General features: G+C 41.3%; 1 protein-coding gene across 5 annotated transcripts in view; it reads left to right on the top strand.

Moving 5' to 3' along the window:
- Positions 1–16,937, top strand: part of LOC122881690 (zinc finger protein 516-like) — a 48,922-nt gene that overhangs the window by 15,646 nt on the left and 16,339 nt on the right. For all 5 annotated transcript variants that reach the window (XM_044208205.1, XM_044208208.1, XM_044208209.1 and 2 more), the window contains exon 2: positions 13,181–15,555. In XM_044208205.1, coding sequence (XP_044064140.1) covers positions 13,791–15,555 — 1,765 coding nt within the window. In that variant the 5' untranslated portion in view covers positions 13,181–13,790. The remainder of the gene's footprint in view (positions 1–13,180; positions 15,556–16,937) is intronic.

The following is a 16,937-nucleotide window of genomic DNA, read 5'->3' as shown; positions in this document are numbered from 1 at the left end:
ACCTGTTTGTTAAAGAGTAAGATCCTTTTTGTTTAACCAGAAACAGAAGTCTCGCTCTGAAATCTCGCAAGAGGTGAGTTGTTGCAGGAAGACGATGGTGGAAACGTGAGTCAGTAAGTCATCAAAAGATCTGTCTCTGTAGGGATCCTTTCCATAATGTTGTCAGACACTTAGAATAACACTCTGAGACTGTCAGTGGCAAAAACAAGCACTTTTTTGCAGCCTGTTTCACAGCTGAGGCGAGCTACTGGACCAATTTCAAAACTCTTTGTACCTATTAGTCATTTAGACCCCATAATATGTAAAAATAGGGCCCAGGTATCACTCACTATCAACCACAATATGAAACAAAATGCTGACACACCCTGTGCCCTCATCAGCCAGGTGATAAACAAACAAAAAGTACAACATTTTCCTTCTTCAGAAGGCAAACTTTTACTATGCAGACATTCTGCGCATTTATGCCTCCTTCTGGCATTACACCTTCAAAATCAGAGCTCCAATCTTTATAAAATATCACAAGGGACAAGTAATACCACAGCATTAAGAAAATATCTATGAAATGAATAAACATTAAAAACAACTAATTATTAGAGTATATTATACCAAGCTAAAGCTTATGTACACTATACATTATGTTACTCTGTACCTGCTGTTACCGGATTAAAGTCTGATAACCTACTGTAGTGTCTCCAAAAGAGTTTTCAGGAAGTAAAACCAAATAAGGTAGTCTGCCATACATATACATGTGAAAGAGTTTTACAAACACTGACCATACACCTTTTCCAAGCCTGTTCCAAGCCGATTTAAAATAAAAAACTTCGAAAGTTCAGTAACAGGAATTTGTTACCATTAATATTCCACTGACATTTTGTTGCCCATTGCCAGTCAGCCTGATATGCATGCCAGTGTAGGTGCAGCATGCTTCCAGATGTCGATATGGTAAATCCACTACTGTCTAAACTTAGCAACTGCTGCAGATCAGGTTGTGCTGGTGGGTTTATTGCAAACAGGCGGGTTGAGGAATGCTACTTGTTTACCGACAGGATGCTGTGATCTGGTTTTCTTAAGCCCACCTGCACCAGAAGGGAAAATGAACCAGAGGAATGGCTGATTCAGCTACATGATGGAGTTTTTGCTGCCTTCATGTCTTGGATGTAATTCACTTAGTCATTCAACTGAAATGTTCCTATTTTTAAATATATCATCTATGTAGGTGTGTTCGTTCTTTGTACATATTTTGCAAGGAAGCATTTCACACCGCAGATGATGTCATTTTTAGTAGCTGCTTTCACGAAATTGGCTTTCCCAGTCAAACCTCTGGAGACAGAATTAGGGTGATTTTTCTTTTACTGGTACTTGAGCACAGATAGTGGAATTGCCAACTCTTTAGTGGGAGATTTCTTTGACTTTAAATGTTTTTAAACCGAAACATCTGTCATAACAGAGGAAAAAGTACACACGCAGCCACCCACCACACACAACACCTGATGAATACACACACATGCACACACAGCTACATATGCACTGTACAGTGTAGATTGATTTAGGGTGGGGGGGTGGGGGGTGTCTCTTTAGGACTATTGGATGGACGTTGACAGAGTGGATTATGGCCAATTTCCTGTGCTTTGGTTACACTGTAAAGAATATCTGTCATAACAAGCCGTGTAGTCTGGTATTGAGTGTTTCAATCATTCCTCCTTAAAGAATGTTTGAGTGAGAAAACACCAGACAGAGCTAATAACAAGAAAGACACGTTTGTATTTCACACTCATCTTCTTATCAGACAGTGGTGATCAAAAGTCCTGAAAGATGGACATTTTCTGCAGTGTGCAGCCCACGGCCTGCATTTCTCTCTCTTTCTTGCTCTCTGTCTGCCTCTCTCTCACATCTCCCTCTCTCTCTCCCTCTCAGTCGGCTCTATTATCCCAATCTATCTCCTGCCGTGACTTTACATCACTATTTACCACTTATCTTCCCTCTGCTGCCCTCCCTCTCATTATTTGCTCTGCCTTTTCTACTCTCCTTGACATGCATCTCTCTCCCTCTCTCTTCAGATGCTGCCTTGTTTTCCTCAGTATTAGTTTAGAGTTTTTCCACTGGGTGGGTTAACAAGCCGGCATGATTTCATCAATGCGAATCAGTCAGCCTGATAAGACGTGACCCAGATGGGATCTCCAGCTCTTTGTATACAGCCATCCATCACGATCACGTAGCCACATAAGCTCTCGCTCACGGTACTGCCTGTCAGCCTGCGTATGAAAGAAATGTGTCATGTAGCTTCAGTGCACTCTCTAGAAAAACTCTGTGTCCTGTATAAAAGACTAACAACGTTTGTTATTCTCATCTAGCAGCCCCAGTTCCTGTGTGGTGTTTTTCTTTCTTTCTTTTTTTCCCTTATTTTTGGCTATGAAAGCCTCGGCAGATGTTTCAGCACACACACACATTGGCTCGCACACACACACACACAAACAAAAACACTCATTTAGGGACTTATGATGGTCAATAATGAGTTTATGGTGACCTTATTGAACTTTGTAGTATTTTTTATTTCCAGTTGTATCGCTTTCATATTCCTATAATAATCCCACGGGGACTCAAAGTATGTCTATATAAAATAGTGAATTTAAAGGCACCTTATTACAGTGGATGGTAAAAACTTTTAATGGTAGTTTGACATTTTGGGAAATACACTTTGCTTTCTTGCTGAGAGTTAGATGAAAAGATTTATACCACTCTCATATCTGTATGATAAATATGAAGCAATCAACAGCAGCCTGTTAGCTTAGCTTAGCATAAAGACTGAAAACAGGGGGTAACAGCTAGCCTGGCTCTGTCCAAAGGTAACAAAATCCACCTACCAAACCCTTTAAAGCTCGCTAATTAACATGTTATATCTCATTTATGTCCTATACAAAAACCGAAGTGTAAAAAGCTAAACTAACTTCATATTTGCCGAACAGCTATAAGAGTGGTATCAATCTTCTTATCTAACTGTTGGCAAGAAAGTGGATAAGCGTATTTCCCAAAACGTCAAACAAGCTTTTCTATAACATTCCTATAGAGAACATGTGCCCTGATAGTGAATTTATAGTGGCCTTATAGTATGTATTTGATTTTTAAAAAGTCTCCTCTGGTTTTACTGTAACATTTCTAATAACATTATACACATTGTCTTAAGGTATGTTCATACAGAAAGCGAAGTGAACTTTTGCCTCTAGTCATACACGCAAATTTGACCACTGGACCGTTTATGTTTATTCGCCCCAAACAGCCAATTTATCAACTTTGCATTAGCTGTAAGTTAGCTAGCAATGGACGAACTGACCGTGTGTGTGTGTGTGTGTGTGTGTGTGTTTGTGTTCAGCTCAGCCTGACTGAACTCAGAACTAACCAAAAACTCCAGTTATTTCTGTTATTTCTCTCCAGTCTCTCTCCTTTTCCTCTTGTCTCTTTTATGAAGTGGATTCATAGAGCCCTGAGATACACGGAAATCTTTGGCTCAAGTAGAAACATTTTCAATTTGTGCCGCCCTGGGTGAATTCAGGTCTAATCGCGTCTTTCCATTGACTTTGTATACAATCGTGATGCCTCTAAAATTCGCTGTGAACACACAGTTCGACTCAGTAGTTAGGTTAGGGTGTCTATAAATGTAATTATTCAAAGCAAATTGTAATGAAAACCAGAAGAAACAGAAATAGGCTAGTAATTAAAGTTCTTGTTTTACATGCATGTAGAGTTTTGTCTGATGTAAAGCATATTTATACCATATCATGATATATGTCAATATTGGGAAGAAATAGTCTTATTAATATTGTGATATTGATTTCCACCATATTGCCAGCATTAGTAGAATTATTTTTAATACTGAGTAGTATGCCAGTGGTGAAATAAGTGACCATATCATGTTATATACTACTTTTATCTCATTAGGTATCACACTCATTTTCTATAATAATAACAATCCTTATAATTTCTATAATAATCCTATGAGTATTAATAGTGTCTATGTGGCACCCAAAGGTAATTTATAGTGAATCTATATGGCACTGCTTTTTATTTTATGTGGTATCACACACATTCACACATATGCACACACAGAGGGTTCAATACTCAATACAGTGTGCTGTGCAGTGTGCACAATAACATTTTTTCCAGGGGATGAAATTGGATTTTATCCACAGGTTAGTTTGTTTGGAGTTGTGCTACTTTATAATATGTATGTGTTTTTATTCCCGTTTTTATTTTTTTTTTTGTTGCCGTGTGTGTTTGTACTTTAGAGCAGTGTGTGAACCACCTTGCAACAACAACAACTGCCTGTTGGAGCCCACACATTCTCTCTGTAGTAGAGCCATCAGGAGATTTCTGTGGAAACCCTCCCATCCTGCCTGCCAGTTTGTGTGTGTGTGCAGGCGGTAAGGAAGAGTCAAAAGCAGATCTGTTGCCCTGTTATGTTCTCATATCTCCTCTTGACAACTCTTACAGGATGTGTTCTTCAGATTTTGCCTCAAGGTAAAGACAGGTTGGAAAACAAGGCGCACAGCAAGTAACAAAAACAAGTAACCAAGTAAATGAGTAGTCAAAGAACATTCAAACAGACACACTGTATTCATGCACAGATAAAAGCTACCAGAGTGGCAATGCAACACCTCAGCATGGACTTTTATTCCTAAAAGCATGCATTGATGGTCTATTTAGCTATTAAGGAATGAGATGACAGACACCAAAATTCTTTTTGGTTCTCCAGTCGACATTGGCCTGACAGCTCCATACACATTTTGAATGCTGTGCTGAATAGCATGTACTTGCATTTGAGATAATATTTGTGATTGTTTCATGAATTTGGTATCGGCGTTCTTGGGGTGACAGACAAGTCAGTTTCCTGTAAGACGCAGGATTCTCACATCAGTCTTGCTGTGCGAAATGACAACTGTATGCAGTAGATTTGATCAGCTGTAGCTTATTAATGTTAATTTCGTGACTCAGCCAAATTACAATAAGAAACTCTTGGCTGTTGTTTTATTAATGTGCTGTCTTTGTGCTGCTGTACGTGGCCATTTACGCTAGACCAAAGATGCACATTTATACATAGCAGTATGATTAGTTTGAAATGTATGCTCTGTCTTGGTAAAGAACTCTGGATCAAATCCATTCCACCATGTTGTTTGTGAGTGATGTGTGTGTGTGTGTGTGTGTGTGTGTGTGTGTGTGTGTGTGTGTGTAAACTCACTAACCGATGAGCCATCTTGCCACAGCGAGCAGCAAAATAAAATGGTTATATCAGAAAGTGTGACAGTGTGAAAGACTGGTGGTCAGCTTTGAGGTCACCAGTCTAATTACACTTCAGAGAGACTGATTTAGGTTCAGTTGCAGAGGTTGTTTAGGGCAGCAGACTGATGGAGGAGCGCCGAGGAAGAGGAGGGAGAAGGCAGTGAGAGTTGTGAGAAGAGCGGACAGTTGGGCATGGAGTGAAAAGGAATGGAGGAGTTTCAATTTAGATTTAAATTGAACACTATTACCATGAGTGCCTCTTCTGCTTTCGCTGCTGTTACACCAACAAGTTGCAGTAGCGCTCGTTTTACCTCTGCTACTGGTCTGTTTCTGTTCCATCCTTCTCCGGCCCATACTGCCTCTGCATGCCTTTAATTTAAATGTGAGGGAACGCGTAGAGGGGAACTGGTTTTGCAGCCATTTGCCATCTGAACAGAAAACAATGAAACAGCTTATCTTTGATCAAGCACGCCTGTAACTTTCTAAATGACTTGTTTGTGTTTGTGTGAAGAACATGTTCTTAAATGTCTGTTCTTGTAAGGGAAATTACATAAGCATATTACGTAAGCACATTTTGATCATCCTTACATCTACTTTAGTAGTTTAGGATTAAGATTTAGGTTTACAGTTAGATTAAGGTCTAGGTCAGGTTAATGAATGATGATGAATGATTAAAACCAGCAATTCTGCACAAGAAGAGTTTATGCAGTAAGTATATGTATTGTTTGTGAAGTCTAAGGTAGTTTAGATCATGTAATGATAGTTTAGTCTGCGTTGCACAGTGACAGTAAATCTCAGTGTGTGTTTATGTGTGTGTGAGGAATGCTGCTGTGGTTCGGGGGGGGGCCTCTATGGGCAGGAGCACCCAGGGGTTAACGAGCAGTGTGAGAAAAACAGGCAGAGTTTGAGAAGGAGGGGGCAGGGAAGCATTTGCGCACGCGCACACACACACACACACACACACACACACACACACATACACACACACTGAGTCCCAGAGGAAGCTGAAGATGGTCGGGCCCATGAGAGCAGGTAGCTCTTGTTGGCTTTATACAGAGCTAAATTATAGCAGCAGGTATCACTCCATGATGATCGGTTTAGTACTATTTTAAAGAGTCAACTGTTTAGTTCTGGAAATGGTGACAGATTTTTTACTAATTTAGGCTCATTGGTCAAAAATTAATAAAAAAAGATGCCAAGAAAATACACAATTGTCACATGGTGCAACAGTCCAACAACAACTTGCAGCTGCATACCAATCATTTTGAAAACCAATCATTAATTAATAGTCAGCTGTTGCCGTCAAATTTATATCATTTACTCCAAAGTGTTTTGTTGGTGTGTGATGTACTCTGTAGTGTACGCTATAGGGCTGAGAACCGCTCTCTTCTCCTCCTGACCCGTCCAGTAATCCCACTAGCATGGACCGGTCACCGAAATGTGACATGACAGTATTGACCCAAACACCTGCCACTTACTACACACACACACACACACACACACACACACACACACACACACAAACAGACCCAGTGGACTCTTTTCTATCCAAAGGCCCTTCTCACGCAAATAGAGTAGGCAGGCAGGATCCCTTCTCTCGCCTATTTATCAGAAGGGGGGGGTGTTGAGAAGGGGCAGACAGCGTGGACCCCCTCTATTGTTCTGGCTGGGTTTAAGTGATGGGGGGGCAGGGATAGAACTAGGGATAGGATGGGAATTGAAGACCCCAACAATGCCACAAAGCCCCCCACTGCTCTTCCTGCGTATGAGTATGACCTGCTCTGACAGACCAGAGACAGACCCCGACAAGATGGAAACTAGACCAAAGTTATAACATAACCCAGCCCAAACTGCATCCAAAGTGGTTGTAGATCAAACCTTAAATGGTCCAAGTCAAACTAGACAGGTGTCACATCAATCAAACGAGAGCCAAACTACCAAACCTCAGTCTAACTATGACAAATTTTCTCACGATTGAGATATCTGCATTGTGCTGTTTGAGAAAACAGAAATAAGCCTGTGATGTGTTCACCATGTGTATATGTGGGATTTTTCTACCCAGTGTCAAACAAAAATGACTCAAATGAGCACCAATGAGCCAAACTAGACCAAAGTCAGTCATACCTAAGCAAAAAACTAGAGGTAAAACTGAGTTAAAATTGAGTCAAAATAGAGGGGAAAAGAGAGCCAATCTTGAGTCAAAATTAATGAGCCGCCAACTAAAGTTGCTTTTTGACACAACCTAAAGTCAGAACAGACCTAAATCAGGGAGCATCTAGTCCAAAACTGACTTAAACACCTGCTGCACCACAACCATCTGCATTTAGTCTGAGGATTGTCTCATCTAGCTTGCATTCACCTACAAATGCATACATGTGTGGTTACAGATGTGGTTATGTGCAAGTATGTGAGTAATGTATGTAAATCCTGGAATGAGCACATAGATTTTAACAATGTAGTAATAACAATGCTGAAACAATGTAAACTGCAAAATTCTTTGAAAATACATTCTAGGTTGAAGAGGTTAAGAGAAGAACTTTTATACGTGTGTTTTTTACTTTCAACTGCAGGCAGAGTTTTTGATATATGGGATGTAACCTAATCTACAGTACTTAAGAGCAGTTGAAGCAGACCCTTGTCTGTCAAGAACAAAGTTTACAAAAGCTTCTTTTTTGTTACACAGCTGACATGTTTGTCACCCTAAAAATGTCCTAAAGCTCCAGCGTGTGTGTTTTGCAAACAGCCTTTGTGTGTGTGTGTGTGTATGTGTGTGTGTGTGTGTGCATCCAGCTGTGCTTTACCCCTCTCTCTCTCCATCGTGGAGCTTGCAGCAGACCTTTGTCTGCCGGTTTAGAGCAGGGTGTGAGGTGAAGAGCAGTTTGTTCATAATGGAATATTGATTGGTCTGAGAATACACTGGCTCTGCACTGTGTGCGTGTGTGTGTGTGTGTGTGTGTGTGTGTGTGTGTGTGTGTGTGTAAGGCTCCATACCATTCCCTCTGTCCCACTCTGAGCACTGAATGTCTCCACTTTATGAGCAACTGCACAGAGGATAGCAAGGTTTTTTTGTAAAGTGCCCTCTGTATGCAATGCTCTGTGAAACAGTGTGTGTGTGTGTGTGTGTGTGTGTGTGTGTGTGTGTGTGTGTGTGTGTGTGTGTGTGAGCAGCTCTCTGTATGGGTCGTTAAGCTCTCAATGCTGCCTGTATGAAACAGTGTTAAAAGCCCACAGTGTGCACATATAGACTTTCAAAAGATGTGTGTGGACAACATTAAAAGACCCCTCTGTTTTGCTTCTTGATTCCTCAGATCCCCTGCATGTATGTGTGACTGTGCGTGTGTGTTTGTGTGCATTTAAACAAGAGGTCCACTCTTTATTTTTTCCCCTGCTGTGTATTTTTTCTTAACCTCAAAAGCTCGTCTCTGTGCTGCTGTGTGGGAGGCAACCAGATCCCATCACGGCTGAAGGATGTCCCACACGAGAACGACCTACAGTCATTATCAGTGATAAGGTGACAGTGCGAGTGAGTCAGTGTGTTATGAAAGCCAATCTATGCACCCTTGGGTGCAGGAGATTTGTGCCATGGCTGCCTCTGAGATGATTGCTATGATGAAGGTGCTTCCTGGCTGGATGACAGTGTTTTCTATCACAGAGGAGCAAAACAGTGAAGCTTAGCACCTTCTGCTGAACCTTTGTATGACTCTTTGTGAAAATAAAAGGCTCTTTAAATAGGAGACTGCAATAGTTTTATTTTGTAACCAAATATGAATACTTTTTTCATATTATTGCACCAAATGTGTTCTGCAAGCAGAATTTCTGGCCTCTAGAGGGAGCAACTGAGCAGATTGCAATAATGACTGAAAAAGTCAAACAGACCACTTAGTTTAGAACTGGATTCTTTTCCTCCTAAACTTGTTGACAGGTATTGAGTGGTTTCACTAAGAGAGTGAATAAACATCAAACGTTTCTACAGAGCTGGCTTAGTTATTGTACTGCTTCATATTTTGTTTTGTGTTTTTCATGGTATAATTTTACCTTTATTTATATTAAACTTTTTTTTAAAAAACTTCGTTTTTAAGTTTAAACTCTGGCTTTGTGACAGTACTAATGTGTGGAAACGAATATAAAACAGAACACCTTACAGCTGTAAGCAGGTTATCAGCTGGCTGACACTGTTTGTTTCACTCCAGATGTGAACCTCAGGAGTCTCAGGAACAGAAATAGCCAGGCTGCTCTGAAAAGGTTGTGTATGGATGGGAAAATGAGAGTGGATTTCCTCCTCTTGCCGGACCTCAGCAGCTACGGTTCAGCGTTCAGAAAGCAGAACAGCGAAGGTTGAGCATGCAAGGAAAGAGGCAAAAAATAGAACAGTTTGTTTTTGTTTGACACAGCAGTCATTATCAGCTGAGTGTAGGCCTCCACTCACTTGCAGTGACTCATGGTAGGGCAGCTTAAGTGTCCATTAATGGCATGTCTAATATCAGAGCAATGACGTTCCCAACTCGGGTTACACAAGTATTTAAAGGTGATCATTTCCCTGCAAGAAAAAACTACGTGTACGTGTTTCCATCAGAATACAGCATTTAAACACGCTATACTAAGAAATACCAATTTCAGCTACACACGATCTCTGTCAGTCTCATTAATCCTTGTGTGTGTGTGTGTGTGAGAGAGGTTCATTAGCTGGATGATGTCAATCATTTACAAAGTGGACTGCTCTTGCTAGCTTCAGGAAGTCACTGTATCCATTTATTGTACCATGATGGCCTTTAACAGAGCTTTGATGCCTCTTCTCTTTTTTGATGACTTTGATGATTGGTAATCACGTCCGTCTCTCCTGGACAGTTTCTCCCTCCTTAAGCCAATTTGTCAATTTTTGTCCCTTTGCCTGTATGGCGAGGAGCCTGCATTGTTTCCCTTCTGGTGGCTAATCTCATTACATTTCAATTTGCACATGCGGCTGTCTGGTGGATGACAGGCTTACTGTTGAGTAGTCTCAACCCCCCAGCCCTCCTGACCCCCAATCAGCAAGACCATTTAATAGGAAATAAGATTATTATCCTCTGTTTTAGCGCCAGAACTGGAAAAAACTACTAAGTATTAATGAGGATGTGGAGACAGAGAGCAGATGGAACAGATGGAGGGGAAAACTACAGTGGATGGATAGATGGGTTTGAATGGCTTTGCTTTTCTTATTTTGCTGGTTTATGTTCATCATCAAATGATTCTCTATCATGTCATGTGTTAGATGTGATTCCCTCAAGCTTCGTTGTTCCTTGCTCGGTCAGATTTGAGGTTTTTATACTTCATAATCAGTTTGTGAATATCTTATGTAACTGAGGAACATAAATTAGTACTATCAAACAAAATGGTAAAATGCTAATGTTTAGCAGGCATATTGTTTACCATGTTCACCATCTTTTGTGTGTTAGAATGCTAACATTTGCTAACATAAAGTACAGCTGAAGATTTTGGGTATATATTTAGTTTTGGAAGTAATTAGTCACAAACCAAAGTATTGGACAACTTGAGATTTTGACCTGATGATGTCTCTAGATGAAAAGTCAAGAGATCACTAATTACAGTTCACCCTGAGGGGGACATTAATGTCTGTACCAAATTTCAGGGCAATCCATCCCATAGTTGTTGAGACATTTCACTCAAAACCACAAATGTGAACCCCGTAGTGGCACTACAGGATACGTCAGGGATCACCAAACTCATTAGGATTGATCCTGTGGGATCTATGAACGTCTGCCAAAGTTTGTGCCAATGCATCAAGTAGATGTTGAGATATTTCACAGAATAAGTGAAACCTTCTACCTGCAAGTGACACTAGAAGAAAAGTCAGGGGATTACCAAAGTCGTCAGGATTCATCCTCTGGGGAACATGAATGTATGCAGAAAATCTATGGAAATCCATCAAGTAATTGTTGAGATATTTCAGTCTGGACCAAAGTAGTGGACTAACTGACCGACAGAACGTTGTTGAAATCCATAGAGCCACGCCGCTAGCATGGCTAAAAATGTAAAAGGTTAAGAGTGTTCAAATACAAGCAGAGATAGTGAGCTTCTATCCTATTTTAGATCAACATTGATAAAGCCTTGTATATTATAGACTGTAACACGTCTGGATCCGAAAATATATTATGTTTTAAAATAATGTCAGCCACAGCTGCACTTCTGGCTGCAGTACTGTACTTGTTAGTTGGAAGCCTTAGCTTACTAAGCACTTCAGGAAGACGCATGGTGAACCATTGAGGCCACGCCGATTTCAATAGCATAAATCATTCTAGATAGATAGGTGGCTCTGGCGCAGGGTAGTCATTTTCAGTGCGAGAGTTTAAGACATATGATTGTTCTTGTGCTAACTTCCCTCCTCCACCACCTTATCCTCTTATGATTATGATCAATTATCCACTCATAATTAGAGCCTGGCAGTAACTCAGCTTATGGGCTCTGGCACTTTTAAATAATAGCCTGTAATAATGCTGTCAGTCACATTTCATATAGTGCACACTTTCAGGCTCTAGCATCAGCTGAAATTAATACTCCAGTAAAAAATGTGTCAGTTTTATCAACAAAGCTGTAACAGAAAGGGGTCTCATGTTATCAATGAGCTGACAGGGAGAAAAGACTAAAGATGTGATTAACCTTGAGTGATTGTGTGAAGATTTGGACTTTGCAGCAAGAAATAATAATAGGTCATAATAAAGAAATGTGGTGAAAACATCTGTCAAGTGTGACATATGTATAACATATTAAAATGTAATATATACATATAAATTACAGCAGGATTGTAAGGTTTTAAAACAACAGTAGTCAGGCAAACTAATTTAAAAACTGTTGATGAAAATATGCAAATTGTGAAAATATTCCACCGATTAAAGGAAATATCTGATGTAAGTATGAAATTAGTCAACACTGTTTGAAAGTCTTTGTCTTTCTCTTCTTATCACCCCCTCTCTTTCTGTTTCTGTTTGGCTCGCTCCCCGACCCCATTCAACTCCAGTTTGAGAAATAGAGCAAAGCAAACTGTCTGAAGAGCCACTTCCTGTTGTGTACTTAAGATCCCTGTCATGTGATAGTGTCAGTTGAGGCGGGTGTGTGAGGCCAGTATGGGGAGGGAATATGGTGGCACTGCTGATCTTGCTGATGTGAACACAGCCCCCCCTAACCCCCCACCCTGATTGTGCAAAGTGTCGACTCAGCCAGAGTGGTGTCAGAGCCCCCAAGCCCTGCACGACTCATGCACAATCACAACATGCACACACACACACACACACACACACACACACACATGCATGCGCATAGTGGATTTCATACATAATAATAACCCACCTAAACTCAATTTATACTGATGCAAATCTTTATTAGGTAAATTTAAACTCATGTGAGTGACAATGGATTTGGGGGTTTAAGAAGGGGTAAACAATCTGTCAGTAAAAAGGGCTAAATATAACTGTAGCTACTGGTGTCATACTTGATTGTAATGATCCAACTTTTAAAAAGTGAATCTAAAAAAACATTTTCACTTTACACTTTTAATCATAAGTAAGTTTGTGTGTTAGTTTGCCGTCTTACCTGAAAACCACACGTGTCCCTAAAGATGTCATGGATTTTGTTTTATTTCTCTTGGTAGTTTGCCTTATGATGATCTCCAACCTGAGGTCTTAGTTTACCTACTTTTTAATTCATAGCTACATTACAGCACAAACATATGCAGATCTACCTTACAACACATACAGTCCACCTACATACTGTAGCCATACATACTGTATGCAAATAGCAAACGGAAAGAGCCTTAGAAATACTTTTGCTTTACACGTTGCTTACACGTTCTTTGTTTCTTTTCTCACCCTCCTCCCCACTTTGTCTCCCTCAAACTCTCTCTCTCTCCCATTCTCAGGTGAACAATATACAGTACGCACAGGCCGTGCTATAGAGAGCTCACTGTTATATTACCTGGAAGCTGCTAATATGCTTAAAAACTGAGGAGAATGAAGAGAAGCCAATAAAATGAAGAAAAGAAGTATGGAGGATTAGCTGCCCTGATGAGAAGACCTCTCAAAACTTCTCTCCACTGACACAATGATCACCTGGACCTGGACCTTCACTTCATTCTTACAAAGAGATTGTTAAATATAAGTTATAATTTATATGTTGGTACTTATTTAGCCTGAAAAGGAGTTAGCATTTTACTAAATGTGATTAAATGAATGATAAAGCTACATACATTGGTTTCTATGGTGCCGGTGGCACACAGATGGTTTGAGCCACTGATTCATTGACAGTGCTAGATGAAGATGGATAGATGGTGTTGCACCCAGTAACTGGAGAGTGCTAAATGAGCTGCTGTGTAAGCAGCTTGATCTCTGGATGACTGAAGGCAGATAGCGTTTTAACTGACCAACAAAGGCACGCTAGACATCCCTTGATGTGCAACTGCAGATAGCAGTAGTTTCAAATTTTATTGAGCTTGTGAAAGGCCAGGTAGACAGGATAGTTTAGTTTGTACAATGAATCCTAGAGACAGTGTGGAGATGATGGATACCCAAGCGGGAGGTCAGAAGGAGAAGCTGGTTGGAGGCAAGGTCAACCCTGAAAACGACGTTGAGGGAGAGGATGACAAAATCCCTGGGGCTTATGACTGCAACATCTGTGGACGCAGCTTCCCGTTCCTCAGCTCTTTGTCGCAGCATATGAGGCGCCACACAGGCGCACGCCCTTACAAATGCCCCTACTGTGACCACAGGGCTTCTCAGAAGGGCAACCTCAAAGTTCACATTCGCAGCCACAAACTGGGCACACTCTCTAGCCACCACTCCAATGAGGATGAAGAGGGTGGGGCCGAGGAGGAGGAGATGAGTGTTTCAGAGGGTCTTGATGGAGGTACAAGTCCAACTAAGAGCAGCTCAGCCTGTAACCGGATGATCAATGGAGATAGCAGTGAGGAGAGTCGGAGGAAAGTGCCTGGTAGGAGCATGAAAAGAGAGAAGTCTGTTACCGACCAGAGGCCTTACTGTTGCCGTCTGTGTGGCTATGAGGCCCATCGAGAAGACCAGCTCCTCAGCCATATTGAAAAGGTCCACATAACAGCAGACACAGAAGATGAGACCACTGTTAAGGAAGAGGCTGTGGCCGAACCTGATGTCCTCCAACCCCAGAATGATGGGACCTTCCCCTGTGAGACCTGTGGCCAGGTCTTTACCCAGGCTTGGTTTCTGAAGTCACACATGAAGAAACATGCAGGGATCCTGGACCACTGCTGTCGTATTTGTGGACGACGGTTCCGTGAAGCTTGGTTTCTCAAATCGCACATGAAAACACACAACACCAAATCCAGATCACGGTCAAAAGCAGATTCAGCTGAGCATCCGGCCACCATCAATGACGTAGCCCAGGATCCTGATATTGTCACTGGCTCTGTTACATCCATCTATCAAATGTGTTCCAAATGTGGGAACCTGTTCCAAAGCAGAGAGAGCCTAAGGGCCCATGAAAAAGTCCACAATCTTGGCTATGGCAGGAAATCCCAGAGCCAATGCAGACTCAGTGATGATGAGGACTCACCAGCTGCTAAGAGACGTTACCTTGACTACTTACACCTCCAGCCTGTTGAGGAAAAGACCCTGGACGAAGAGGAGGAGAATGAGAAGAAGATGCTAGGTCAAAGAATCCCAGAGCTAGATCCAGTTTGCAGCTACCAGGCCTGGCAATTAGCTACTAAAGGAAGGGTTGTGGAGCCAGTGGAGCCGAGCTACAAGGCCTCCTATGGGGGAGGAAGTATGGGGGAGGATGCCCTCGCTGGAGCTGCTGTGGTTTTTGAGAAAGAGAGCAGCCGTTATGTCCTGAAAGGTCAAGAGAAACGCAGCTCAGGGCGACGCAGCAGCTCCGGTTTGGGAAGCCATGCTTCTTCAGGTGACAGGACACCAGAGAGCCTCAGTGACTCAGAGTACCGACCTTCGTCTCGCCAGGACCGACGGCGACATTCTCAGTCGCAAGCTTCCTCCAAGTCCAATGAGTGCTTTGAGTGCGGGAAGGTGTTTCGCAGTCGTCACCAGATGATCGTCCACCAGCGTGTCCACAGGAAGGATGGAGGTAGGGCATCTGTGGGAGACAAGGAAAGAACTGCAAGAGACGACCGATGGGGCTCCACCAGTGATCCGGAGTCAGGCTCCCCTAGCCGGCCCAGCACCCCAGGGTATGGAGACTCTCCACCAGCCTCCACCCTGGGAGACCAGGACTCAGAGATGGGCACCGCAAACTCTGGAGAGATTGCAGGTTAGTCAAAAACTTCAGTCTTTTTCTATAGGTTTTATCCTGTTTTTTTGTTTCCTTTTACTTTGATTTGAAATGACCATCTATAATCAAAGGAACAATGTAAGGGCACTAAAGAACTTGTCTTCAATTTGAGTATTCAGGCATACTGACTTGACTTTGACTTTCTAGCATAAAACAATAGGAACATGTAACTGCTCTACAAGTAAATGAATAGTATACACATAAGTTCGCTAGCTCTGCAGGATTTTTAGTGGCAGAAATGACTGCAGCCCTTTTCAAGCCTCCCACTCGATGCCTCTGACTCTGTCACTCTGTAGTAAACATCCTCAGCTCATTGGTCACTATGGAGTGGGAACTAGAGCCACCGTGTGGCAAAATATAAAAATTACATCCGACTTCTCCTCTTTTATAGAGTGCTGCACAAAAATACTATTAAATATGGTCAATAAACTTTAACTGCCACTGAAAAATCTGTTTACAACAGTGCAATTACTGTGTATCACAGAGCAATAAAGCTAACAGTTAAGTGAAACTTTGCCTTTCAGTGGCATGTCAGTAGAGGAGAGGGCATTTTTGGAATGCCTATCATTTTTTCACCTCCACAACCAATAAACACTGCAGAGCAAAAAAAGAAAACCTACCCATGCAAGGGCAAAACACCCATAATCACGGCTGAAATATGCTGCATATGCAGGAAGGATTCCTGTATATGCAGCACTTCAGAGCTCTCTGGCTCTTGTCTTTTAACTTTTAAAATCACTAAAAACAATGTTTGTACAGGTTAAGATGTAGTGGATAGCCATGAATTGTAGTGATTGCTTCCATTCCTCCCTGTTAGTACAGACATTCAAAAATAGCAGCAACATTTCTTCAGGCCTGATCGAGCTGTGTGCTATTTCAGGTCTTCCTGTCTCAGGAAACTCCCCTCACCCCCCTTATCTGTGTGTGAATATGTTTTTTGCTCTCCTTATTATGTCTTTGCCATGAAAATCTATTTGCATGTTTCCTTTTACTCTTCACTGATGTTGTTTATTGTATAACAGCTAATTATTAGCTATGAAACACCATAACAGCCCTGTACTCGAGCAGTTAAAGGCGTGGTTCCTTAATAGCAATAAATGTACTGTATAGTATTCACTCTTTCCCAAACCAGTGGCATCCTGGTGTCTGGTTTCAGGAATTGCATTTGCATTTATATATATATATATATATATATATATATATATATATATATATATATATATATATATATATATAATATAGCAGATACAAAACGTGCAATATCAAGAGACATTGTAAATGTGATAGAATCTGTTGATTCATTTTTTTGCTAATATTTGATGAAATGTATTAATATTTGTGACAAAGCCAACTTATATATA

The sequence above is a fragment of the Siniperca chuatsi genome, linkage group LG9 (genome assembly GCF_020085105.1).
Source record: "Siniperca chuatsi isolate FFG_IHB_CAS linkage group LG9, ASM2008510v1, whole genome shotgun sequence".
In the NCBI taxonomy this organism is placed as follows: domain Eukaryota; kingdom Metazoa; phylum Chordata; class Actinopteri; order Centrarchiformes; family Sinipercidae; genus Siniperca; species Siniperca chuatsi.
The sequence above is the reverse complement of the archived record's forward strand: the minus strand, read 5'-3'. Positions and strand labels throughout refer to the sequence as shown.